At 57.4% G+C, this 22,553-nt stretch overlaps 1 protein-coding gene across 1 annotated transcript in view; it reads left to right on the top strand.

Annotated features, from left to right (window-relative positions):
- TFEB (transcription factor EB) overlaps positions 1–21,750 on the top strand; it is a 47,790-nt gene extending 26,040 nt beyond the window's left edge. The window contains 10 exon segments of the mRNA XM_032648575.1: positions 15,356–15,569; positions 15,650–15,772; positions 15,774–15,855; positions 15,858–15,904; positions 16,443–16,520; positions 18,047–18,167; positions 18,258–18,314; positions 18,820–18,895; positions 19,506–19,653; positions 20,654–21,750. Coding sequence (XP_032504466.1) covers positions 15,372–15,569; positions 15,650–15,772; positions 15,774–15,855; positions 15,858–15,904; positions 16,443–16,520; positions 18,047–18,167; positions 18,258–18,314; positions 18,820–18,895; positions 19,506–19,653; positions 20,654–21,142 — 1,419 coding nt within the window. The 5' untranslated portion in view covers positions 15,356–15,371 and the 3' untranslated portion in view covers positions 21,143–21,750.
- Positions 21,751–22,553: the final 803 nt, after the last annotated feature.

Genomic DNA, 22,553 nt, shown 5'->3' with positions numbered 1-22,553 from the left:
GTGTGTAGGTAAGGCCGCCTGCTGTAGGGGCAGGGGAGGGCAGGCAACAGGGCTGGGGCAGGTGCCGGGCCTGGCGGGAGCACACACAACACATGCTCCAAACTCCGTATTGGGCCACAGGCAGGACTGCCAAGTCCCAGTCCCTTTGACTCATCTCTCCAGCGGCCACCCACAGACTTTCCCCTTGATGTTTTCGCTTCCAAACCAGGTTTGGTCAGGGCGCGTGTGCCAGGGCGGCGGGGGCAGGAGTGTGTTGACCTGGGCTGGCCAAGCTCGTTCCCTTCGACGTTCTCCTCCTACTTACCCGTGGTATCTATTTCCCACCCCGTGGGCAGGGCCAGCGCTGGCAGAGCAAACGTCAATCGTGTACCTGCCCCACTTGGATAGAAAGATGGCTGTACTTATTCGGGGCAGGCGCGTCAGTGTGAGGGCTGGGAGGACATCGGAGACATTCGCGCGAGGTCAGAAAGGGGGCACTTACGATGAGGCTTTCGGTTTGTCTCAGGATGGAGCTTAAGCATCTTTGATCGGGGGAGGAGGAGAAGTTGCAGCTGCAGGTCGGCTGCCCGAGTCTTACCCCCATGGGGGAAGCTGGGGAGACAGAAGGACACAGGTTGGGGGAGACGGTGAGTGGGGAGAGCAGAGTGACTGATGCTCCTCCCCCACCCAACACGCACAGAAGCCAGGGCACTGGGTTCCTCTCCCTGCCCGGCAGAGGGCAAGCGCTTCTTGTGGCGTTTCAGGACAGCAAAAGGGGTGGGTGGGCCGCTGTGTGCGTTTTGAGAGTGAGACCACCATAGGGTTCATCTCATACCTGTGTGTGTTGGGGAGGCTGGATGGGGCAGGTGGAGGCGGCTCCCTCACTCCAGGTGCCTGGGGTGGGGGGACATTGCTGTACAAGGTCATTTCTTTTGTTGGGGGGAGAGGTCTCCTCTGGCTCCCAGAGGGAGATGGGGTAGAGGTGTCAGCCGGGTACCTGGGCAGGGCAACAGAGAAGCTGAGTTCTGGGTCTGGGGCAGCTGCCATTGGGGAAGTCCTGGGCTGAGCGAGGGCTAGGCAAGGACCCAGGCAAGGGACCCCTGGATTTTGTGCCCCAACGGACCATTCCCAGAAGCTCAGCTCACGCCGGGGTGGGGCTGGGGAGGAGGCCCAGCCACCGGGTGGGTGCGGGTAGCAAGGGGAGTCAGTCTGTGATTGTCCAGTGGCCCCTGCCTGCTCCGGCTGCCCTGTCCTGCCCCCACCGGGCATGAGTCAGACCGAAAGCAGAAGCTGCCAGACGTTGCGCAGGGTGAAGTGAGGCAGAACCAGCAGTGCTATTTTGGAAACCGGTTAATTCCCCCTTCTGTCCCCCAGCGCTCATCACTCAGGGCTCCCCCCACCTCCTTGTCGCCAGCTCTTTGCCTTCCTCGAGGGGACGGTTGGGGCGAGACTTGATGTCCCCTGGCCCATATGTCGGGGGCTGGGTGTGTTGCTTAAAGCTCCTCTGCTTGCTGGACCCCTCCTCCCTGACCAAGATGTGCTGGCTTCTCTGGAACCGGCCTTCTGGGGTGTTGGGAGGGCAGGGTGCCCCCTCCTGGTGGGAACTAGCAGACCGGGTGAAGGATGGTCGGTGGCTTTTAGCACTGCCCCTCCTCCGCTGCTCTCAGGCCAGCTGTCAGCCGCCTCTTCCAGGGCTGTGAGCTGACAAGGGCTTCAGGTGGGAGCCTCTCCCGGCAGTGACTCTTACAGGTTTGGGAGGGATTTCCAGACCCGGAGGGGAGGTATTTTGGGGCCAAGGGCCTTTCCAGAACCCGTGACATCACGCACCCTGCAGCAGCCCCCACTGACCCCCTAGTCAATGGTTCTTTCTTGGGCATCTAGGCCTGCTTGAGGCCCCACATTTTAGGATTTCTTTGGAGCCCGTGTGAGCCTGGGGGCCCCTGGCCGTCCAGCCCGCGGAGGTGACAGAGGTCAGTGGGTGTGTGTTTCTGAGCTGAAGATGAGGGTGTATAGATGAGAGTGTTACCCACCCGTGGGCCGGGGGGATGGGGGTCCCTGCCACTCCTGAAGCTGTGTGGTCAGGGAGAGGGTGTGCTTTGCTCTTGCTCGTGTGATTGTGTGCGTGGGAGATGGGTGCGGTCTCCATCCGCAGTGTGTTGCCGCCCCCGGGGTGGGGGGGCCCTGAGGTCAGCGCTCCACCCGGCTATTTACCCCCCGGCAACCTGGGGTGGTGGGTTTCATGCACTGGGGCGGGGGACTGTCAGCAGGCACGTTGCAGGTGACCAATTAGAATGTGGGTCCCTCTTCAGCTCAGGTGAGCAGGACTTGGGTTTCTTGTCGCTCAGCTGGGTTTGGGGCTTAGGCGGGGTGGGGAGGGGCAGAGCAGTGTTGGGGGAAGGGTGGTCTCCCAGGCCCGCTGCAGGGCCCCAGAGTCTCCCACGCCTCACGCACGGCGTGCAGGCACAGCCTGTCCTCGAGGTTGTCTGCTCTCTGCTGGAGCTGTTCTCTGGGCAGCTGAGTCCTGGGGTGGTGTGTGTGTGTGTAGGAGATGCTGTGAGCGTGTGTGAGTAGGTGTGTCTCACACGGCCTGTCTGGGTTGCTTTCCCACTGGGAACCATATCAGCTTCCAGTCAGTTCCTGCAGACTGTTTCCCCTCCTGCCCGAGCCAGAGCCCCAGCACCGAGTAAGCCCGAGTCCAGAGATGGCCTGGAGCCCTGCATTCCCGCCTCCACCTTGGCTCCTAGGCCTGCCTGAGAGTTTGGGTTGTTTGCTCAGGTTCACTGTGCTGCTCAGAAGGCCTGTGCCTGTCCCTTAAAGGCTCTCTCTCCACCTCCCGGCTCTCCCCTCCCACCTGTCACACTTGGAGCCAGCCGGTGATCAAGCCTCCAGGAAGCAGCAAGTAAAGTGACTTTAACGTGCCCACAGATGTCCTAGAAGTCCATGTGAAAGTGCAGATTCTGACTCAGTAGGTCTCGGCTGGGGCCTGAGCGTCTGCATTTCTAACCAGCTCTTGGGGCTGTGATGCCTGTGGATCTTGCTTTGAGTGGTGAAGCCTTAACTGGCCCTCTTCCATCCAAACTCCATCCAGATGGACTCTGCTCATCCGGCCAGGGAACTAAGCCTCAGGGGCCACCCCCTAGGTGCACTCCGGCTCCTTTGATCCCCTCACCTATTCTGAAGGAGGTGGCATTACTGCCATCCTGTTTTACAGATGGGGAAACTGAGGCTCTGAGAGGTTGAGTACCTGTCCCAGGTCACACAGCTGGAAAGTGGCAAAACCAGACTTGAACTCTGGTCTGTCAGGTCCAGAGCATATGAGCATTCCAGTAAACCCAGCCATCTTCCGGGGAGCGGACTCAGAAGGCTGAGATGCAGCCAGGGGGGCTGGGTGAGGGGTGGGACCGCAGCTGCAAGGAACATCCAGCCCCACCTGCCTAGCCCAGGGCCCCTCCGCTGATGGGCTCACGACTCCCTACCTGCCTCCTCAGGCCCTTTCTGGACTGACTCCCCGCCTGGGCACCCGGCCTGCTGCCGTGCCCCTGTGCACTCACCTGTGTCTGCGGAGGTTGGGTGTGCGGACCAGGCCCCCCAGCCCCACTGCCTACCAGCGTGCAACCTTGGGCAAGTGGTCAGCCCCTCTGCCTCAGTTGTCCCCCTGTGAAGTGGGGGATATACTACTACTTCCCCAGTAGCATGTGCCTGGAGGATTACATCAGTAACATGTATCGACTCAGAGCCGTGCCTGGTGCATAGGAATCGCTCAGTGCCAGTAGTAACAAGCGCCTGCTGGTTTGTTCCCGGAGACCATAGGCCACCTTCTGCGAATGTAACGCGGTTGTCAGGGCTCATAGGTGTTTTTCTTCCTTCTTTTTCCCCTGCAGTCTTCCAAAGCCTTCTTTTATTAGGCAAAGCCTGGATACTTCAGTTTTAAAGAGGTTGTTTTTGAAGTCCTCAGAGGCAGATTAAATTCTTAAAAAGGAAGCCAAGCAGTAGGAGTTCATTGCAGTGGACAAGCAGAGATTGGAGAGGCCTTCGCAGCAGGGAGGAAGCAGAGGAAGCCCCCAAGGGCGGGGGTTAGGAGCCAGGCGCCCGGCCTGTGGCAGGGAGACCTGGGTTTGGAGCTCAGGTTTGGGAGCCAGAAGCCTCTCCGTGTGCCGGCTGCCCGCTCCTCGCTGCCCCTGGGCTGCATCCTCCTCTTCTGAGGAGGTGGACGATGGAAGACTGGGTCTCCAATGCTGCCACAGCTCTGGAGAGGGAGCTCCTGAGAGTTGGAAAGCAGCGCCCGGCTCTCCCTCTCACAGGCCTGTAGGCTGGCTCCCCGGGCACCCGGCCCCAGACCCATCCATGCTGCCCGAACCCTGCACCTTCCTGGACAGAGCAGGAAGGGGGCCACCACGGCCCTTCCAGCCTCCTCACGTGATCAACCAGGGGTCCAACTGGGAGAGGGGACAGGACGTGTCTGAGGTCACACAACTGGGTCGTGATATAGCCAAACGCGGTTTTTTGATCCCACTCTGCCCTTTCGGAACAGACTCATTCCAGAGGGTCCAAACTCCCGGGCCCCAAATCCATGATGGCACACAGTGACCAATCAGGCGGAGCCTTGAGACGCATCTTCCCTGGTGGGGGTATCGGTGACCTTATGGGCTGACCTAGCATCCACCGAAACTTAGCTGAGCTTCCCTCAGCAGGGGGATGGGATCAGGTGGGCTGGGGTGGGCGGGGGAGGTCACATGGGGCTTGAAGCCCTTGGAGACCCATCTGGAAATCCTCCCCTTGCTCTTCAGGCCCCTTTCCTGTCTGGGGTGCCATCTGTGGGCTGTACTCCCCGCCCTGCCCCTCCCTCTGCATGTACAGCTCTGCTGCCGTCCAGTGCCAGATCTCTGGTCCATGTAATCGCATTTCTGTCCAGCCAGTTTGATATAATTTCCCCCTGAGGCCCTCGTGTGGCCACGTTACCGCCTCAGTGAGATCCAGACATATGGTCTCCTGAGCCCTGGGCAGGGATGGTCTTGGCTGTTCGGCAAGAAGAGAGCCTGCAGGTGGGCGGGGCCTGGCCTGTGTCCTGGGGCATCCAGGAGGGCTGAGGGGTGTGCGGGCCTCTCTGGGACCCTCTGGAGGGTTCACTGAGGGCAGCGCGGGGTGAGGGGGTGAGGCAGGGCTGGGAGTTTACGGGAACAATAATCCATCTATCTACAGGGGTCTTCCCTGTGGGCCCCTGGTTACCTCATGGGACTGGAGCTGGTGGTGGTCGCACACCTGAGGGAGACCTGGGCTGGCCAGGAACACTTCACCATGCTCTTGCAGTGTGGCCTTGCACTGGGCCCTTAACCTTTCTGAGTCTTGGTTTTCTCATCTGCAGAGGTTCTGTTTGTCCCATGAAGTGTTTGTGGGGGACTGGTGGGATCTGATACAGGTCACGTGCTGAGTGCAGCGCCTGGTCCATCGTGGGGACTTGGAGCGTCTGCTGAATGAGTGAACAGGTGGTAATTGAGCACGTGATGGGTGGTTGGAAGAGCAGCCTCCCCGGGCCCTGAGCCTTGTTCTGGGAAGTCTGCCGGCTAGGATCGGGTGGAGGTTCTAAAGAAGAAAGCTGATTTCTCTGGGAGCTTCCTTGTAGCTGGGGAGACTGGAGGTGATTAGGAAACAACTGGAGAACAAAGTAGTGTGGCCACAGGCAGGCTGTTCAAGGGGATGGGGTGTCCAGGATTGGGGGTGCAGGGGAGAAGGGGAAGAAGGGGGTTTCAGCCCCCTTGCCCTACTCTAACCCAGGAGACAGGTGGCTGCCCACTGAGCGGCAGGGTGAGGGATTCTGCAACGTGTGTATCTGTGTGTGAGAGACAGAAACAGACAGACAGCAGAGGGTCTGCATGTGTGGCTGGACTGAGTCTATGCGTATCCCAGGGTGGACATCTCCCAGGACCTTTCTGGTTTCTCCCTCCGTGCTTCCCTCAGCCACATGTCCCCCTGGCCCCCCATCCTTCAAAGCCCAGTGGCAGTCCTCCTGGGATAGGCCTCATGCCAGGGTCCAGCTGATCCCTATGGGACAAGACAGGCACCTCTCTGGTCTGGGATTGCCTTTGAAGCTACCCCTCTTGCCGCACAATTGCCTTGCCTTGCCCCAGGCCAGCCAGGAGGTGCCAGCTCCCACCCTTTCCTGCGGGATGTGAGCTGGGTCCTCAGGCTGATGGGCCTGAGCTCTGGGCCCTGGAGGCCACTCAGCAGGCCGGGAGCTCCTGTGGCTGCCCTTCATCTCCCCTCTCCTTCCTCTCCCTCCTCCCCACCTCCTGCCTGTGTTCAGGCTTGTCTAAAACAAGCCCCTGCCTGTACTCCCCCCACCCCAGGGCCTTCAGCAGCACCCTGTGGTGCACACTTACCGGGGCAAGTGTGAATTCCAGTTGCTTTTTTTCAATGTTGGAAGCATCCGGAGAGCCCACTGTTGCCTTTCATGACCCCTAAGGAACCACGGATCAGCTAAGATAATAAGGACCCACATGACTAAGTGTCTCCAGCGCTGAGCCCTGGGCTAAGGGTTCTCTTTAGAACTTAGAGAGGTGGGTTTCACTGTTCCCCACCTGCCTCTCCCATAGCACCACAGTGAATTATGTATAATATACAAGTTTTAGAAAAGAAAATCTTTTAAAACACAGGGATTTTCGAGAGGAAACAAAGAGGGTGCCTGGTATTGGGAAAAGCTGGCCAAGGCCTTTCTGCTTCTGGCCAGTCTGTAAGGAGAGACAGAAGCTGGTGATCACTAGGCAGTGCTGTCCCCCCACCTGGGGCCTTGTTATGGGGTGTGTGTGCGTGTGTGTGTGTGTCAATGGATGGGGGAATGGATGGGACCCTTTTCTCAAAAGAAATTTAAGAATAGAAAGAGGAGACTCACCCAGGGATGCCCCCGGTGGGCATGGATGAAACGAGAGTAACCAGTGACCGAATGGTATCACCCTTCTGCCCATGATTTCACCCTTGCAGAGGGGAAATCACCCAGCATCCAACTTAGATCACAGCAGCTCTCTGGGAGAGGTTCCCCAACTGGTAAGTCCCAGTTGAGTGTTGGAAAGGCTGAGGCTAGGCTCAGACACTGAGTCAGGCCCAAGTCTGGGATTCATCCCCAAGCATTCTGATGCCAAGTTCCCATAGCATCTTGTGGGAAGGCGTGCTGGCTCCTGGGGATCTTATGACACCTCCCTACCCTTAGCTCTCTTCGGGTTTGGCCCAACTGATGCCCGCCAGGCCCTGCAGGGACCCGTGACTGCCTTGGTAATTTGGAACGGCCCTGTCCTAAGGCGAGGGGGTTGCGTGGACATTCTTGTTCCGTTTCCTAGTTCATCAGGCCTTCCTTTGCCACATCCTCGGCCAGAGGGGGCTCAGAGCAGATAAAACAAACCCCAGACCTGGAATCTTCCCCTCTCTTCCCTTCCCAAGGCCGAAAGGTTACCCAGGAGGTCTCGGGGTCCTTCGCCCTGCTTCCGGGAGCCTCGGCACCTGTTCAGGAGGCCTTCCTTTAGTGGTTGGTTTGATTTCCCCTCGGCCACGACTGGGCAGCTCCCACACAACTGGTAGTTTGTAACAGACTGGGTCAGAAGAAAACTTCTTCCTACCACAGAGGTGCAGAATGTGATAAACGGCTTAACCAAGCATCCCGGCCTCTGAGCTTCCACACTTTGTTGTTTCAGCCGCCAGACATATGTTTTTTTCTGGGAATACAGGAAATTATCTCTGCCCTTTGAGGGAGGGCAGAATTTTTTCTGCTTGTGTTTGGGGATTCCAGACCATTCCCTCATCCTGGGCACCCTCTGGCCCCCTGAGCTAGAATGAAAGAGATCAGCTGCTGAAACACTTTGATTGGTGGGGGGCGGGGGGAGAGGCGCATCTTCAGTGGAAATCCCTAAAATAAAATGTGGCTACCTTGTCCCAAGTTCAGGACCAAGGCCAAACTCTTAAGTCCCAGGACTAGGGTGGTGGAGCCAGACTGCCAGCGTCCAGCCTCGCCACTTATTAGCTCTGTGACCTTTGGCAAGTGACAACCTCTTTGTGCCTGTTTCCTCATCTGTGTGTGTGAGGGGGACAGTACTGGTATTCATGTCGTGAAGTGATTGTGATAATTAAATAAGGTGCTTTGAACCATACCTGGTGCATAGTAAGTACTCCATAAGCATTAGTATAAAATATTTTCCCTCATTAGAAAGATATACAGGGACTTCCCTGGTGGTCCAGTGGTCAAGAATCTGCCTTCCAATGCAGGGGACGTGGGTTTGATCCCTGGTTGGGGAACTAAGATCCCACATGCCTCGGGGAAACTAAGCCTGCGTGCTCTACAGCCCGCACGCCACAGCTGGAGAGAAGCCCACACGCCGCAACTAAGACCCGACACAGCCAAACAAATAATTAATTAAAAAAAAGAAAGATATACATTTTCATTAGAGAAAAAGAAGAATATTCCACAGGTAAAAAGAAAAAAAATCGGGCTTCCCTGGTGGCGCAGTGGTTGAGAGTCCACCTGCCGATGCAGGAGACACGGATTCGTACCCCGGTCCGGGAAGATCCCACATGCCACGGAGCGGCTGGGCCCATCAGCCATAGCCGCTGAGCCTGCGCGTCCGGAGCCTGTACTCCGCGACGGGAGAGGCCACAGCAGTGAGAGGCCTGCGTACTGCAAAAACAAAAAAAAAAAACAAAAAAGAAAAAAAATCACTCACGATTACATCATCCAAAGAAGTCAGCAATATTTTAGTATATTTCCTCCCAAGAGGTTTTTCTACACATATTTGTACATGATGATCAGATTTTATATACAATTTTGCATCCTACTTTTTGTCACTTGCCATATCCCTGTGTTACTTGTTGTAAATACAACATTTGATGAGGAGGAACACGACATAATTTTTTTTTTTTTGGACTGCGTGGCTTGCGGGATCTTAGATCCCCAACCAGGAATTGAACCTGGGCCCTCAGCAGTGGGAGCGCAGAGTCCTAACCACCGAATGGTCAGGGAATTCCTGAACACAACATAATTTAACCGTCCTATTGCTGGACATTGAGATTATTTTTTATTTTTCGCTATATAGTGTGATGGGCATCTTTATGCATAAAAAGCCTTTTCTGCATTTGAGATTTCTTCCTCAGGCTAGTGGATATTTTTTCAGGCTTTGATACATATTGCCAAACTGCTCTTCCAAAGAGGATGTACCAAGCTACATTCCGGTAGTTGCATTGAAGCTGCCTGGTACCAAAGGCATTTTAAAGTTGTAGCCACACTTGGGTGGGGGAGGGGAGAGGGTAATTCATTCAACTTTTCTTTTACATTCTTTAAGGTCTGCCCTCATTCTTACGTACAATTTTAGTGAAAGTAGGACACACCTACAGGAAAGTGTACAGACTATTGAGTGAGCATCTGGATGTATTTTCATAAACTGGACACTCCCGTGTCGCCAACCCCGGCATCAAATTACAGAACATTCCTAGTCCCCACACCCACCCCAGGCTGTCCTGTGCCACCTCCCTGTCACTCCCCCTGCAAGAGTAACCAGGATCCTAACTTCTAACACGCAAGATTCGTTTCCCCCGTTTTTGAACCGTCTATACATCGATCGTGCTGTGTGCGTGTTTGCCTTCTTTTGTTTGCTATTATGTCTGCAGGAGTCATCTGAGTTGTGTGTAGCAGTAGTTGGTTCACTTCCATCACTGAGCAGCGTTCCAGGGCATGGAGGTACCACAACTTCTTTATCCATCTTCCTGCTGATGGACGTTTGGGTGGTGTCCAGTTTTGGCCACTATGTATAGCGCTGCTGTGAACTTTCCGGTCCGTGTCCTCTGGTGCCCACATGGATGGTTTTCTGCTGGGCAGATACTTAGGAAGGGAGTTGCTGGCTCATGGCGGCGACTATGTATTTTCTGCTTCCTGCTCGTATTTTTTTTTTTTTTTTTTTTTGCGGTACGCGGGCCTCTCACTGTTGTGGCCTCTCCCGTTGCGGAGCACAGGCTCCAGACGCGCAGGCTCAGCGGCCATGGCTCACGGGCCCAGCCGCTCCGCGGCATGTGGGATCTTCCCGGACCGGGGCACGAACCACTGCGCCACCAGGGAAGCCCTCTGCTCGTATTTTTAAAGGATCATCTGGAAGGCAGAAAAATCCCCAGGGCAGTTCAGGCCCCACAATTAATTGAAGGGAGGTGCCTCGGCTCAGGGCTTTTTGGGGGGCCCTCCATGAAAATCATGTCCCCTCCGAAGGCTTGTGTCAGGGCTGTAGTGGAAACTGAGTTAGGCCCTGGGTCCTGGCCCTCCAGCTCCAGCTGGCATGTGGCTTCTGACCCTGGCCTCTGCCTCCAGAGGCCACTCGGTATCCTCACCGGGGGTCCTCAGCTGGCCTCACAACCATCACGCTGAGCAGGGCAGGGCTCGGGCCAGACTCCAGGTGGAGCTGGGGGGACCCAACTTCGGACATGATTGGAAGCAGGTTGGGCCCCTCACAAACCCCTAGAAGCTGCCCTACTTCCTTTTCCCTTGTTTTAAAAGAATCACACAAGTAACGCATCTTCACATCCTAGGAGTTAAGTCTTCGAAAGTGGAATGAGAAACTATAAAAACCCCTCTTTTCCCCTCCCCACTCTACTGCCCCTCCCCAGAGGTAACACAGTGAACAGTTTGGGTGTTGGGGGTGGTGCCCGGATGAGTGGATAAAACGTGGGGGCTGTGAACCAGGCTGCCTGGTCCAAATTGCCCTCCTGCTACTTACCAGCTGTGTAACTTAGGGCCAGTGACTTCACCTCTCCGGGCCTCAGTTTCTCCCTGAAAATTGAAGGCAATAATAGTCGTCACTGCTTGGGGTTGTTGTGAGGAACAGATGAGTTAATAGTTGAAAAGCACCCAGCCCAGCCTTGACCCATGGCAAGGATTCAAAGAGCATCTTGATTCTTCTAGTCTTTTCTACACATTTACTCATTTCCTGCCTAAGTGGGCTCCGGCTGTACATTTTATTCTGCAGTTTGATTTGTCCACTCAGTGCTGTATCTCTGAGATCTTCTTTCCTATATCTGAGACCTTTCTGTCCTGGGACCCTCTTTCTCCTTGCGTCTCCTCATGGAGTCCACTGATTTCTCCCCATCGTTCCCCTCCCTCTGTCCACATCTTCCCTTGGAAAAGGTTCTGACCAGCCTGTTCATACTAAGGCGTAAATGACTGACGAGGGAGGCTGGTGTGAAACCACCTCAGGCCCCTGACCAGAGGAGGGCACAGCTTCGGAGGGGAGCCAGGAGCCACCCGTTATCAGCGCCTAAGGGCTGTTCTGTTAGGTGCGTTCTGCACACTCACTGTGTCTCCTTGAATCCTCACAACGACCCCAAGAGGCAGGTGCCATTATTGGCTCCATTTTACTGGGGAGGAAACCAAGGCACAGAGAGGTTAAGTGGCTTTCCCAAAGTCACCCAGCCAATATGGGCAGAGCAGGCACTTCGGCCACCTCTGTTGACTGTGAAGTCCATTTTGGTCACAACTAAACTAGATCCCCGACACAGCTTAGGGAAGGTAGAGGCAGGTGGGAGGCTCTGGGGGAACCTCAGCAGAGGCGACCTGTGGACTCTGAGGGTACAGATGGGGGCAGCTCTCATTGCCTCGGCTGCAACTTAAGCCCCTGCTATGTTTTCCATGCTACTGGGCAGGGGCAGGAATTCTCTGGAGCATCAGACCCCCTGGTCCCCTCAGGAGGAGGGGACAGGGGCGAAGGTTCTTCAGGGAAACACCCTAGCCCCAGGGTCTGCATCGTAGTGGGCACTCGAGTTCCCGGTGTTACCGAGTACATGCACGGTGGACCCTTTCCAGGCCTGGTGGGTCTGACGTCAGACAGTGGGGAGGGTCTGGGGCATTTTAGATCTCCCGTGTTCCTCCTCTCAGCCCTTCCTGACCAGACTGGGCACTGGGGGAGGCTGCGAGTGGCCCTTAGGCTTTGAGTGAGCAGGAGTGCTTGGGGGTTGGGGGGGTGTTAGCACCCCCAGGGTCTCTCTTGGACCACCCCATCCGCCCTTGGATCCCCTCACCCCTCAACTCCCGCCCTTAACCCCACACCCATCCCACCTGGCCACGCTTAGAGCAACCCAGGCTGGGAGCCAGGGCAGGGGGCTGGGACTCTGCAGGTAGCAGCAGCTCTGCGAGGGGGGTGAAAACTTTGACAACAGGATTGGGGGTGGGAGAGTCACCTTCTGACAGAGGACCGGGGACAGGCTAAGGCTTGTGACACTCTTTGATACACAGACAGCTGAGGTTCATAATTCAATATCCTCCCCCAGGAGGCTCTCACAGACCCCGGCTGGGTGGTGGGGCAGGGATTCCTGCGTCCATTTTACAAATGAGCAAACTGAGGCTGGTGCAGGCAGTGAGAGGCTGAGCAGGCTTGAGCCCATGTTCTCGCCCAGCCCAGGATGGGCGCCCAGCCCTTTGTGAGAGAAACAAGGGGCTCGTTCTCCCTCAGTCCTCCCCGTGCCGGCTGGCACTGCCAGGCTCGGTGTCTGCACCCTCACCCCACCCCTGCCCCCATGGGCCAACTGAAGTTAGATTGTTCCTGAGGGGGAGGGGCTCGCTGCATTTGTGAGCGGGCAGGGGGTGCAGCTGCGAGGGGAGTGAGCTGGGCTGGGGTCAGAGCCTGTGAGGTCTGCAGGGCTGCAGTGCAGGCAAAGACAGGCTACCCCTCTGTAGGAGCACAGGACAGAGATGGAGGCTGCAGATGTGGCCCTGCTACAGGACAGAGGAGGGGGGGAAAGGGTGTGTCTGCTCCTTTCTCCTTGGGAACTGTCCATAGGGAGCTGGGCAGAGAGACCCCTGGGGCTGAGGCAGCCTCGTCACAAATTCCTGGCCTACGGGGACAGGGAAGGGAGGAAGGGAGGTAAGGTTAGGGCCGCTGAGTACTCAGCCCTCCAGCTGGGTAGCGCTGCTCCACTTTGTAGGGCAGGATGCAGGGTGATTAGAGCAGCCCTGGCTCCGGGGTCAGGTGGCTTGGGCGGCCCTGGGTCAACCAGATGTCCAACCTGGGACAAATGCCTTCCCAGCTCTAAATGGAGACATGACGGTCTGAAGACCCTTCACGTTCACCCATCATGAGCCGGGGAGCCAGAATGTGGGATTGGGTCCCAGCACTGTCCCCGCTGCCCGAGACCTAACCTCCCTGTGCTTCTGTTTCTCCTTTTCTGTAGAAGGAGAATAATAACCAAAGCTACCAGATGGGGCTGTTTGAGGTTAAAGTGCTTGGAACAGTGCCCAGCACACAGTAAATGCTCAGATAGATGCAAATTATTATTATTTCCATGATCCGGTGATTTTCACTGAATATATGCCAGTACCTTCCGCTAATGCTGACTTAGTCTGATGTCTGGCATTAGGCAGAACATGTCAGCCTGTGCTGCTTTCCTTTGCCACCCCCAGAGGTCTGGTCTCATTCTTAGGACCTTGGGCACAGCTCTGGCGTCTGGTCTACGCTGTGGCTGACCCTCCAATCTTGTGCTGATCCATCACTCACCCGCTCAGCCTACCAAGTGCTGTACACTGTTGAAGACACATTATTTTCATTTAACGCTCTCACCAATCTTCTGAAACTCTTTACAGGTCAGGTAACTGAGGCTCAGAGAAGTTAAGTGACTTGCCCAAGGTCACACAGCAAAGAAGTGGCAGAACTGAGATTCAAGCCCTGTTTGTAGCACTTGCTCAACTACAAAGTTGTACCGCCTCTTGCAATATCGCTGAGAGGGGACCCTGCAGCCCCTGTCAGGACCTTATGGCATCTGGTCACCCCCAGGGCCCCTGCACCTCTCAGAGAGTCTCAGCCCATCCCAGCTGGGAAGGACCTTAGAAATCACCCAGTCCAACGTTTTCATCTTGTGGATGGGGAGATGGAGGCTCAGAGAGGGGGAGGGATGTGCCCAGGGTCACTCAGTGGGCTAGGGACAGAGTGCGACCAGCTGCAAGACTCATTCTGTCCTGTCCTGCCCCCTTCCCAAATAGGCCTTAGTCCCCTGTCCTCCTGAGACCCTTCAAAGATCAGGGCTGATGTGCTGGGTGGTGGAAAGCTCTCCCTAGGCCTTGGGAGGACCAGGTGCCCTGCAGTGGCCCTCCCTGTACAGGGTTACAGTGGCCTGAGGACTTGCCTTTCTCATTTACTGGCCTGTAGATGCCAGGAGCTCAGGGACTGCAGCTGGCTCGCTGCTGTATGGCCAATGCTGCTTCATAAATAGTAACCATTCCCTGCACATGTTCATAGAAGCCTGAGGCACAGCAGTGAGCAAGACAGACAAAATGCCTGCCCTCAGGGGAGTTTGCATTCCTATTGACAAAGAGATAGAGAATGAATTGAAATAACTAAGCAAAAATGTGTAATATTTAAGATGGTGGTAAGTGACATGGAGAAACAAAACAGGGAAGGAGCATAAAGTGGGGGGCGGGCTGGTGGGGGGTTTGCAGTTTTAAATAGGGTAGTCATGGAAGGTCTCTGTAAGGAGGTGACCCACTTGAGTGGTGGAGGTGAAGGAATGAGCCATGGTGGTGTCTGGGGGATGGGCACCTCAGGCGGAGGGAAGCGCAGGTGCAAAGGCCCTGAGGTAGGAAACGTGCCTGGTCTGTCTGAGGGATTGGGTGTGGCTGGAGCAGATGGAACAAGGAGGAGAGTAAGAGATAATGGGGTCACAGGGATCATGAGGTGGGGACAGATCATAGAGGGCTTTTATGGTGAGGACTTTGGTTTTTACACTGAGTGAAACAGGAGCCATGGAGAGTTCTGAGCCGAAGGAGGGAGAGGATCTAACTTTGGTTTTAACAGCACCCCTCTAATTACTGAGTTGCAAGTAGAATGTCATGGGGCAAGCAGGAGGGAGTCTGGCGCTAGGAGGCGCCTTCAGGAAGCCAGGTGAGGCATAGCAGGGGCTGGGCTCACACTGGGGCAGCGAGGCAGTGGCAGAGGAGGGTGTATTTGAGGCCCGATCTGGAGGCTCACCAGGTGGCATGAGACAGAGAAAGGAGTCAAGGTGGACTTCAAGTCTGGGAGGCTGACCTGGAGGGAGTCTCCATCTCTGGCCCAAGAACCAGCAGACTTGGGTTTAAGTCTCTGTCATCCACTTGCTTGGTGACCTTGGGCAAACCCCTCCCCCTCTCCTGTAAAATGCGGTTGCCCTTGTCCTGGCCCCTTCCCCAAGACCCCGTGCGCTTTGTTACGTTTTTTGTTTGTTTGGGGCTGCACGGCGTGGCTTGGGGGATCTTAATTCCCTGACCAGGGATGGAACCCGGGCCCCCTGCAGTGGAAGCACAGAGTCCTAGCCACCGGACCACCAGGGAAGTCCCAAGACCCCACGCACGTTGAAGGGGACCGTGCCTCCCAGCACTGCCCCCTCCCGTCCGCAGGGAGCCAGCGGCCACCATGGCGTCGCGCATCGGGCTCCGCATGCAGCTCATGCGGGAGCAGGCGCAGCAGGAGGAGCAGCGGGAGCGCATGCAGCAGCAGGCCGTCGTGCATTACATGCAGCAGCAGCAGCAGCTGGGGGCGCCGCCCACCCCCGCCATCAACACCCCCGTCCACTTCCAGTCTCCGCCACCCGTGCCCGGGGAGGTGCTGAAGGTAAGGCCTGCTCCACCCTGTCCCTTCGCCCCGGTCCTTGGAGCCCCCGCCCTGAGCCCTTTACCTCCTCCCGGCTCCAGGTGCAGTCCTACCTGGAGAACCCCACCTCCTACCACCTGCAGCAGTCCCGGGACCAGAAGGTGCGGGAGTACCTGTCTGAGACCTACGGGAACAAGTTTGCTGCCCACATCAGCCCTGCTCAGGGCTCCCCAAAGCCCCTGCCAGCCGCCTCCCCGGGCGTGCGGGCCGGACACGTGCTGTCGTCCTCAGCCGGCAACAGTGCTCCCAACAGCCCCATGGCCATGCTGCACATCGGCTCCAACCCTGAGCGGGAGGTGAGTGAGGAGCTGGCCGGTGCCTGCCACCAGCAGAGCTGGGGCCACGTGCTGTGCTCCTGGGACTCCTAGTCTAATGGCAGAGGCAAGATACTGCCCTCAGGGAGCCCAGGTCTGGGGGGAGACACGGCCGCGCCCTCGGGGAGCCCCCGTCTGAGGGGAGACACGGCCCCGCCCTCAGGGAGACCCAGTCTCCCAGGAGAAACACCCCTACTTTGGAAACCTCTGCTAGGGAGAAGCAGGAGACTCATACAGGAATGCCCAGCACACTTGCAAAGCCATGTCCTGACAGAAGGTATATAAAGCCATCTGCCTGGCCAACTTGGCTCCTTGGGAAGAGCCCTGGCCTGGGCCTTGGGGCCTGGGGGACCTGGACAGCTCATCGTCTCTCTGGGTCTGTTTCCTTCCCCCCCAGGTGAGCAGATGGGGTGAGGTGGGCACCAAGGTCCCTTCAGGTCAGTGGCTGTCCCAGTGCCCCCTTTCCCCTGCCTTTCTCCGAGTAGGCACCCCACAATATGGACTATTTTTTCCCTTTCAGTTTGATGTCATCGACAACATTATGTGTCTGGACGACGTCCTGGGCTTCATCAATCCCGAAACTCAGATTCCCAATACGGTATTGCTGGCCAGGGCGGGGTGGGTGTGTCAGAGGGAGGGGCAGTGGCCCTACAGCGGCTGTGAGCCTGGAGAGAACTAGAATATCTCCTACAGAGATGAGAGTCACCTCCATCAAATCATGTGACGAGGGCCCAGGGTCCCGCAGAGCTGTGAATCCAGAGAGTGCGCCTTAGCCTGCGTGCGTGGTGGGGCTTGGGGGGAGAGGTGGCTGGGGAAGGCTTCCTGGGTCGGAGGTGGGGCGGGAGGCACTGGTACTGAGGGGAGCAGTGTGGCCCCAGGAAGGCCTGGAGCTGATGAGTTTCTCTGAGATATGGGGCCCCCTCTTCTACCAAGCCCAGGACCCAGAAAGCACAGGCCCGTGTCCCTCACTCCGAGGGGCGAGTGGTTTCAGGCTGGTTCCGTTCCCTCCTTCTGGCAGCCTCCTGGCAGCGTTGGTGCTCTCTGGGCTTCCTGGGCAGAGGTGACAGGGCAGGTGGGAAGGGGTCAGGCTTGGAATCAAGCGGCCTCGATTCTGGCTTTGGCTGTGACTCTGGGAAGTCCCTTAAGTGTTCTGAGCCCCTGGGATGATGCCTTCTACCCACGGGCTGGTGGGAAAATTAGATAAGGCAAGAAATCGGGGGCTAGCTCTGCACAAGGGGGACAGGTACTTACACTGAGCAGGTGGAATTGCAGGCGTCCCCTTCCCTTTTTTTTGGAGATCCCTGAACCTTAGCTGCCCACTCCTGCCTCTTGGGCCCCAGCCCATGCTGCTGGGGGAAGTCAAGGAGTCAGTCCTCAATCCCCGCTGCCTGGTGACAGTGCCCAGGGGCTCATCAGGAGTTGGCAGGGGCCAGTGGGTCGGAAGCCTGCTGCCAGCAGGGGCATCGGGGGCTGGGAGGCCAGGGAGGAGGGCACAGCGTCTGGCCCCTTTAGTGGGGGCCAGGGTACCCTGCAGGGTTCTGGGCCTGTGATTTGCTCTGTGTGAATGTGTGGCAGGAACTGGGAAGATCTTTCCAGAGCTCAAACCTGTCCCTGTGGGGCCCGTGTAAACCCCCAATGGCTGCTCATCACCAAGTCCCAGGGTCTCTGCAAGTGGAACCTGCCCTCCGGCGTCCGGCAGGATCTCCCCCCACTCCCCCGCCACCACTGCGCTCCTTGGGCTTGAGGTGCTTTTGACCTCATGCTGTGTCCAGGCTGCTTCCCTGCTCAGCCATCCCCCAGCCCATAGTGCCCTTCCTCACCACGCCCTCTGGAAACCTTCCAGATACTCCAGAATAGATTAGGTGCCCCTCCCCTTGACTTCCAAAGGCCCTGGGGGAAATCCTCTCACCCACTATCTCCTCTCTCTCCAGCTGCTTCCCAGCGCTGGCTGGTTGCTCCTTGAGGGCAGGGGCTGCCTCTTATTCAGCTCTGGACTCTGCCCTGGGTGACCCCAGCACAGCCTCCCCCAGTGTCCCGGGGAATCCTGGGACGATGGGCCCTGGGGAGAGCCCCCCGAAGACAGGGGGCTGCTCATCGGGTACCCTTCCCCACCTCACCCTGCAGCTGCCCCTGTCCAGCAGTCACCTAAATGTGTACAGTGGAGACCCCCAGGTCACCACCTCCCTGGTGGGCGTCACCAGCAGCTCCTGCCCAGCCGACCTGACCCAGAAGCGAGAGCTTACAGGTACCAGCCCGCTGCTTCCCTGCGCCCCAGCTCCCGAGTCCTGCTGCTTCCCTTCCCCTCCCAGCTCCTCTCTCCTCTCCTGTTCTCCAGATGCTGAGAGCCGGGCCCTGGCCAAGGAGCGACAGAAGAAAGACAATCACAACCTCAGTGAGTCTCCCCAGCCCCTCTTCCTCCCCTCACCTGGGCTGGCTCAAAAGCCACTCTCTGACCTGCACAGCTTCTAGGAAGGATTCCCTACCCAAGGCTTTAAAATCCTGGCCCTGGTGTGACTGGGTTCAGCACAGCCCTCTTCCCGTCAGCCCTTTCTAGGAAGGGGTGGGAGAGGCGCTCCAGGGAAGAGATATTCATGAAATTCCCAGCACTTCAGAGGGAATGAGTTTATCAGATTGTTTTCTTTAGGACGTGGAGTCTGGGAAGGAGTTCTGGGCAGTGGAGAGAGAGAGTCTTCCCCCGGCAGCTTCGCCTGCTACAGCCTGACCCCCTTAGCTGTGTCCGACCTGCCCCCGACCCCCTCACCCCCATAGAAATCCCATTTGGTTGGTCACCCATTCCTTCCCAGAAGGACTAAGGCATCCCTGCTTGGGCTGGACCCTTCGTCCCAGGTGGGGTCCTCATCCCCCTAATGGCCCCTCCTGGAATTTGTTACTTTTAGTTGAAAGGAGACGGAGGTTCAACATCAATGACCGCATCAAGGAGCTGGGAATGCTGATCCCCAAGGCCAACGACTTGTGAGTGGGTTTCCTGGAGGAAGGGAAGGGAGGGCAGCAGCTCACAGGTATTACCTGCTGGTCGCCAGGGGGAAGGGCTGAGAAGAGAATCCCTTGGTTGCTGCCTCAAAGAGCTTATCATCTATTTGGGAAAGAAGATTCCTCCCTCCCCCAAATAAGGAAGGCTCAAGACAGAGGAGCAGACGTCCCAGAAGTGAGGGTGGGGTCAGGGGTACTTCCTGAAGGAGGAGTCATGCTGGGAAAGTTTGGCAAGGCCACAGGACTGGTGCAGAGGTGGTCCAGGGACGGGAGTAGTGAGAGTCAAGGATGACTGTGGGTGTGGGTTTTGGTGGCAGGAATGGGAGGCCTGGGGAAGGAGGCTGCTTCAAATTGCTTGGTTCCTGGGATTAGTGACGTGGGTGGTAGCACCACAGTTACCTGGGAAGGCCCGTTCTGTGCAGATGGAGATCAGCCTCCTTCATAAGTAGGGGTTGGCTGGATCTGGGGTTTGGGGCAAAGTTGGGAGAGGCGACATAAGCTCCGAACAGGGTTTTACTTCCACCCACTAAGCTCCTGGCAAATACTTGCCCCCTCCCCTGAGCATGCACCTCTGATTCTGCCTGGCCTACAGGGATGTGCGCTGGAACAAGGGCACCATCCTCAAGGCCTCTGTTGATTACATCCGGAGGATGCAGAAGGACCTGCAGAAGTCCCGGGAGCTGGAGAACCACTCTCGGCGCCTGGAGATGACCAACAAGCAGCTCTGGCTCCGCATCCAGGTCTGGCCCCTGAACTTGGACTTCTTGGGTAGCTCTGACTCCTGACCCCTGGCCTGAGTCCTGACCCCAGGGGCAGTGCTTATACTTCTGAAGTTGGAGACATGGGGATGATGCCCATGAGGAGGGAGGACGTATCAGTCAGGATGTTATAGCTCGGTAACAAACAATCCCCAGCAGCTTTAAGCAGCAGATGTCAGTTGGAGGGCCTGTTCCGTGAGACCCTCATTCTGGGACCCAAGCTGACGGACAGGCACATCTAGAGCTGGCTCTTAAAGCCATGTGTCACCCTTAGGGTGACACTTGTCCCTTCTGCTCACATTTCCTCCATCAGTGCAAGCACATGCCTATACCTAACGTCAAGGGGGCAGGAAAGGGCAAACCTACCCCTGTGGGAGGCAGAGAGCTGGGACTTTATGGTGGGTAATGCTAAGAATCACCACAGGGGACAAGAGAAAGAACAAAGGCTTGGGAGAGTCCATCCTACCACCTAGAGCTGCCTAGTCCTGGCTCTGTGTTGAAGGCCTCTTGTCCTCTTTGGACCTGAGGCTGGTCACCTATATACAAAGGGCAGCTGGACTACAGCTTAAAATCCTTCTATTTCTTATGGTAGATAATACAATTCACATTACAGTCCGGCACACATAGCCATACTCAAAGTGAAAAATCAAAGTTTCATGAAAGAACCCTCATCCTTAATAGATGAAGTGCATTCTGATAGTTTCTCGTCTAGTCTAACCTAGGCAAGTCTATTTCAATTAAAAAAATAGAGAGCTGGTCTAAGGCTCACTGTAGTGGTTTCCCAACCCGCTCATGAGTTGCGACTTGTAGTTTGAAAAAACACTGGTCTAGACTCTAGAGCTACCCTGTGCTTCCTCCCAGCTGAGAGAGTTTGTGGTCTTGGGTGCCACAAAGGGAGGGGCAAGGGCTGCAGCGGAGGTGGGGGGCGGGCAACGGGTGCCCACGGCTGTGCGCCTCCAGCCTCTGTCTGCCGCACCTGCAGGAGCTGGAGATGCAGGCTCGAGTGCACGGCCTCCCCACCACCTCACCCTCGGGCATGAACATGGCTGAGCTGGCCCAGCAGGTGGTGAAGCAGGAGCTACCCAGCGAGGAGGGTCCGGGGGAGGCCCTGCTGCTGGGGGCCGAGGTCCCCGACCCTGAGCCACTGCCGGCTCTGCCCCCCCAGGCCCAGCTGCCCCCGCCAGCCCAGCCAGCCCAGCCACCGTCCCCATTCCACCACCTGGACTTCAGCCACAGCCTGAGCTTTGGGGGCGGGGGCAACGAAGGGCCCCCGGGCTACCCCGAACCTCTGGGGCCAGAGCATGGCTCCCCGTTCCCCAACCTGTCCAAGAAGGATCTGGACCTCATGCTCCTGGACGACTCACTGCTACCACTGGCCTCGGACCCTCTCTTCTCCACCATGTCCCCCGAGGCCTCCAAAGCCAGCAGCCGTAGGAGCAGCTTCAGCATGGAGGAGGGCGACGTGCTGTGACCTGGGCCACGGGGGTGGGCCTGGGGGGTGGGAGAGCCAGGGCCACCTCCCTCCCACCCTCCAGCCTGTACTTGTGTGTGAAGTAGCCCCTGCCCTGCCTCACTCCGCCCTGTCGGCCCCCTGTTTGGGCTTAGTGCCCTTGGCAGTCCGTGGGGTCGGAAGCCCCCCACCCAGGGGCAGCCCTCTTGATGGGGCTGGGCAGAAATAGGCCTTCAGCCCGGCTCCTGGAGGTGAAATCATGAGGGTGAGGGAGGATACAGGGTGTGCTGGAGGTAAGACGAGGTCTTACCTTCTGAGCCTGGTCCCCCCACCGATGAAGGAGGACTCGTTGGGACCAGGGGTCCAGAGGTTCCTTCTTGGAGGCAGTGACTGGTCCAGGGGGTGCCCAGGCCTGCCTTTCTGGACTCTGATGGCAACAAGCCCGTCCTCCAGCCTGGCACTCCCCGCACCCCCCTTTGGTGCTAACAGCTCTCCCCACCAAGTGGTGTGAGGGCGGGGGTGGCCAGAAGAGGAGGCGCTGGGTTCAAGTTAGAGTGGGGTCACTGCTGGAAGAGCAGCTCCCCTCCAGTCTCCCCACTTTGTGCCTTTAGTAAACACTGTGCTTTGTACCTGTTTGTCCTGTCTCTTTGGAGGGGGGTCTGGGGACAACAGAGATGGGAGGATTCAACCCAGTGGGCTCCTTTCTGGATTCAGAGTTCAAATGCCCCCATGGGGATCAGGGAAGGGGGCTACAGGCAGGAGGGACTGAGTCCATCACCTAGTTTTCCCCAGCTCCCCAGCCCTGCCCCATGGGAAGCTGGAGATCTAGCCTTACTTAGGTGGCTCGGGAGCTGCCGGGGGGCCTTGTCCCTCCTCGCGGCCACAAGGTGGCGCCACAGCCCTGCTGGTCTCACACCTCCAGCTGTGGCCTGAGACCGCTGACCCGGGTGATGTGGGAGACCCCGTTGCTTGTAAACCAAGTTTACTGCTCCTAACTGCTGCTCTTGGGCACTGTGGGTCCAGGCTACTCCTGGCCGGGGATGGGGGGCATGTTTCTCCTGTTCCCACCCCCAGTTCTTTCCCCTCCGTAGGTGGGCTGCCTGATCTGTGCGGACAAGGCCCTCTGCCCTCTGACTTAGTGTCTCTAGCAGGACAGGCTCCCTAGGAAGTGAGGGGCTACATCCTTCTATGGGTTTGAGGAAAGAGGGACCATGTAAACCAGTTTGGGAGGAGGTGGGAGCACAGGACGCTGGGTGGTGCCCAGGGTGTGGGTTCTGCTCCGGCACCATCAGGCAGTCAGGTCCCCACTAACCCTTTTCTCTCTCTGGGCTAAAGCTCCCTCACTGCACAATAGTTCCTGGGGCCTCTGCTCCAAGATCCTGGGACCTTATGACCTCACCCAGGAAGGGGAAACGGGCTTGGGGCAGAGAGG

The sequence above is a fragment of the Phocoena sinus genome, chromosome 11 (assembly GCF_008692025.1).
Source record: "Phocoena sinus isolate mPhoSin1 chromosome 11, mPhoSin1.pri, whole genome shotgun sequence".
NCBI lineage: Eukaryota > Metazoa > Chordata > Mammalia > Artiodactyla > Phocoenidae > Phocoena > Phocoena sinus.
This window is presented reverse-complemented; position numbering and strand designations above follow the sequence as displayed.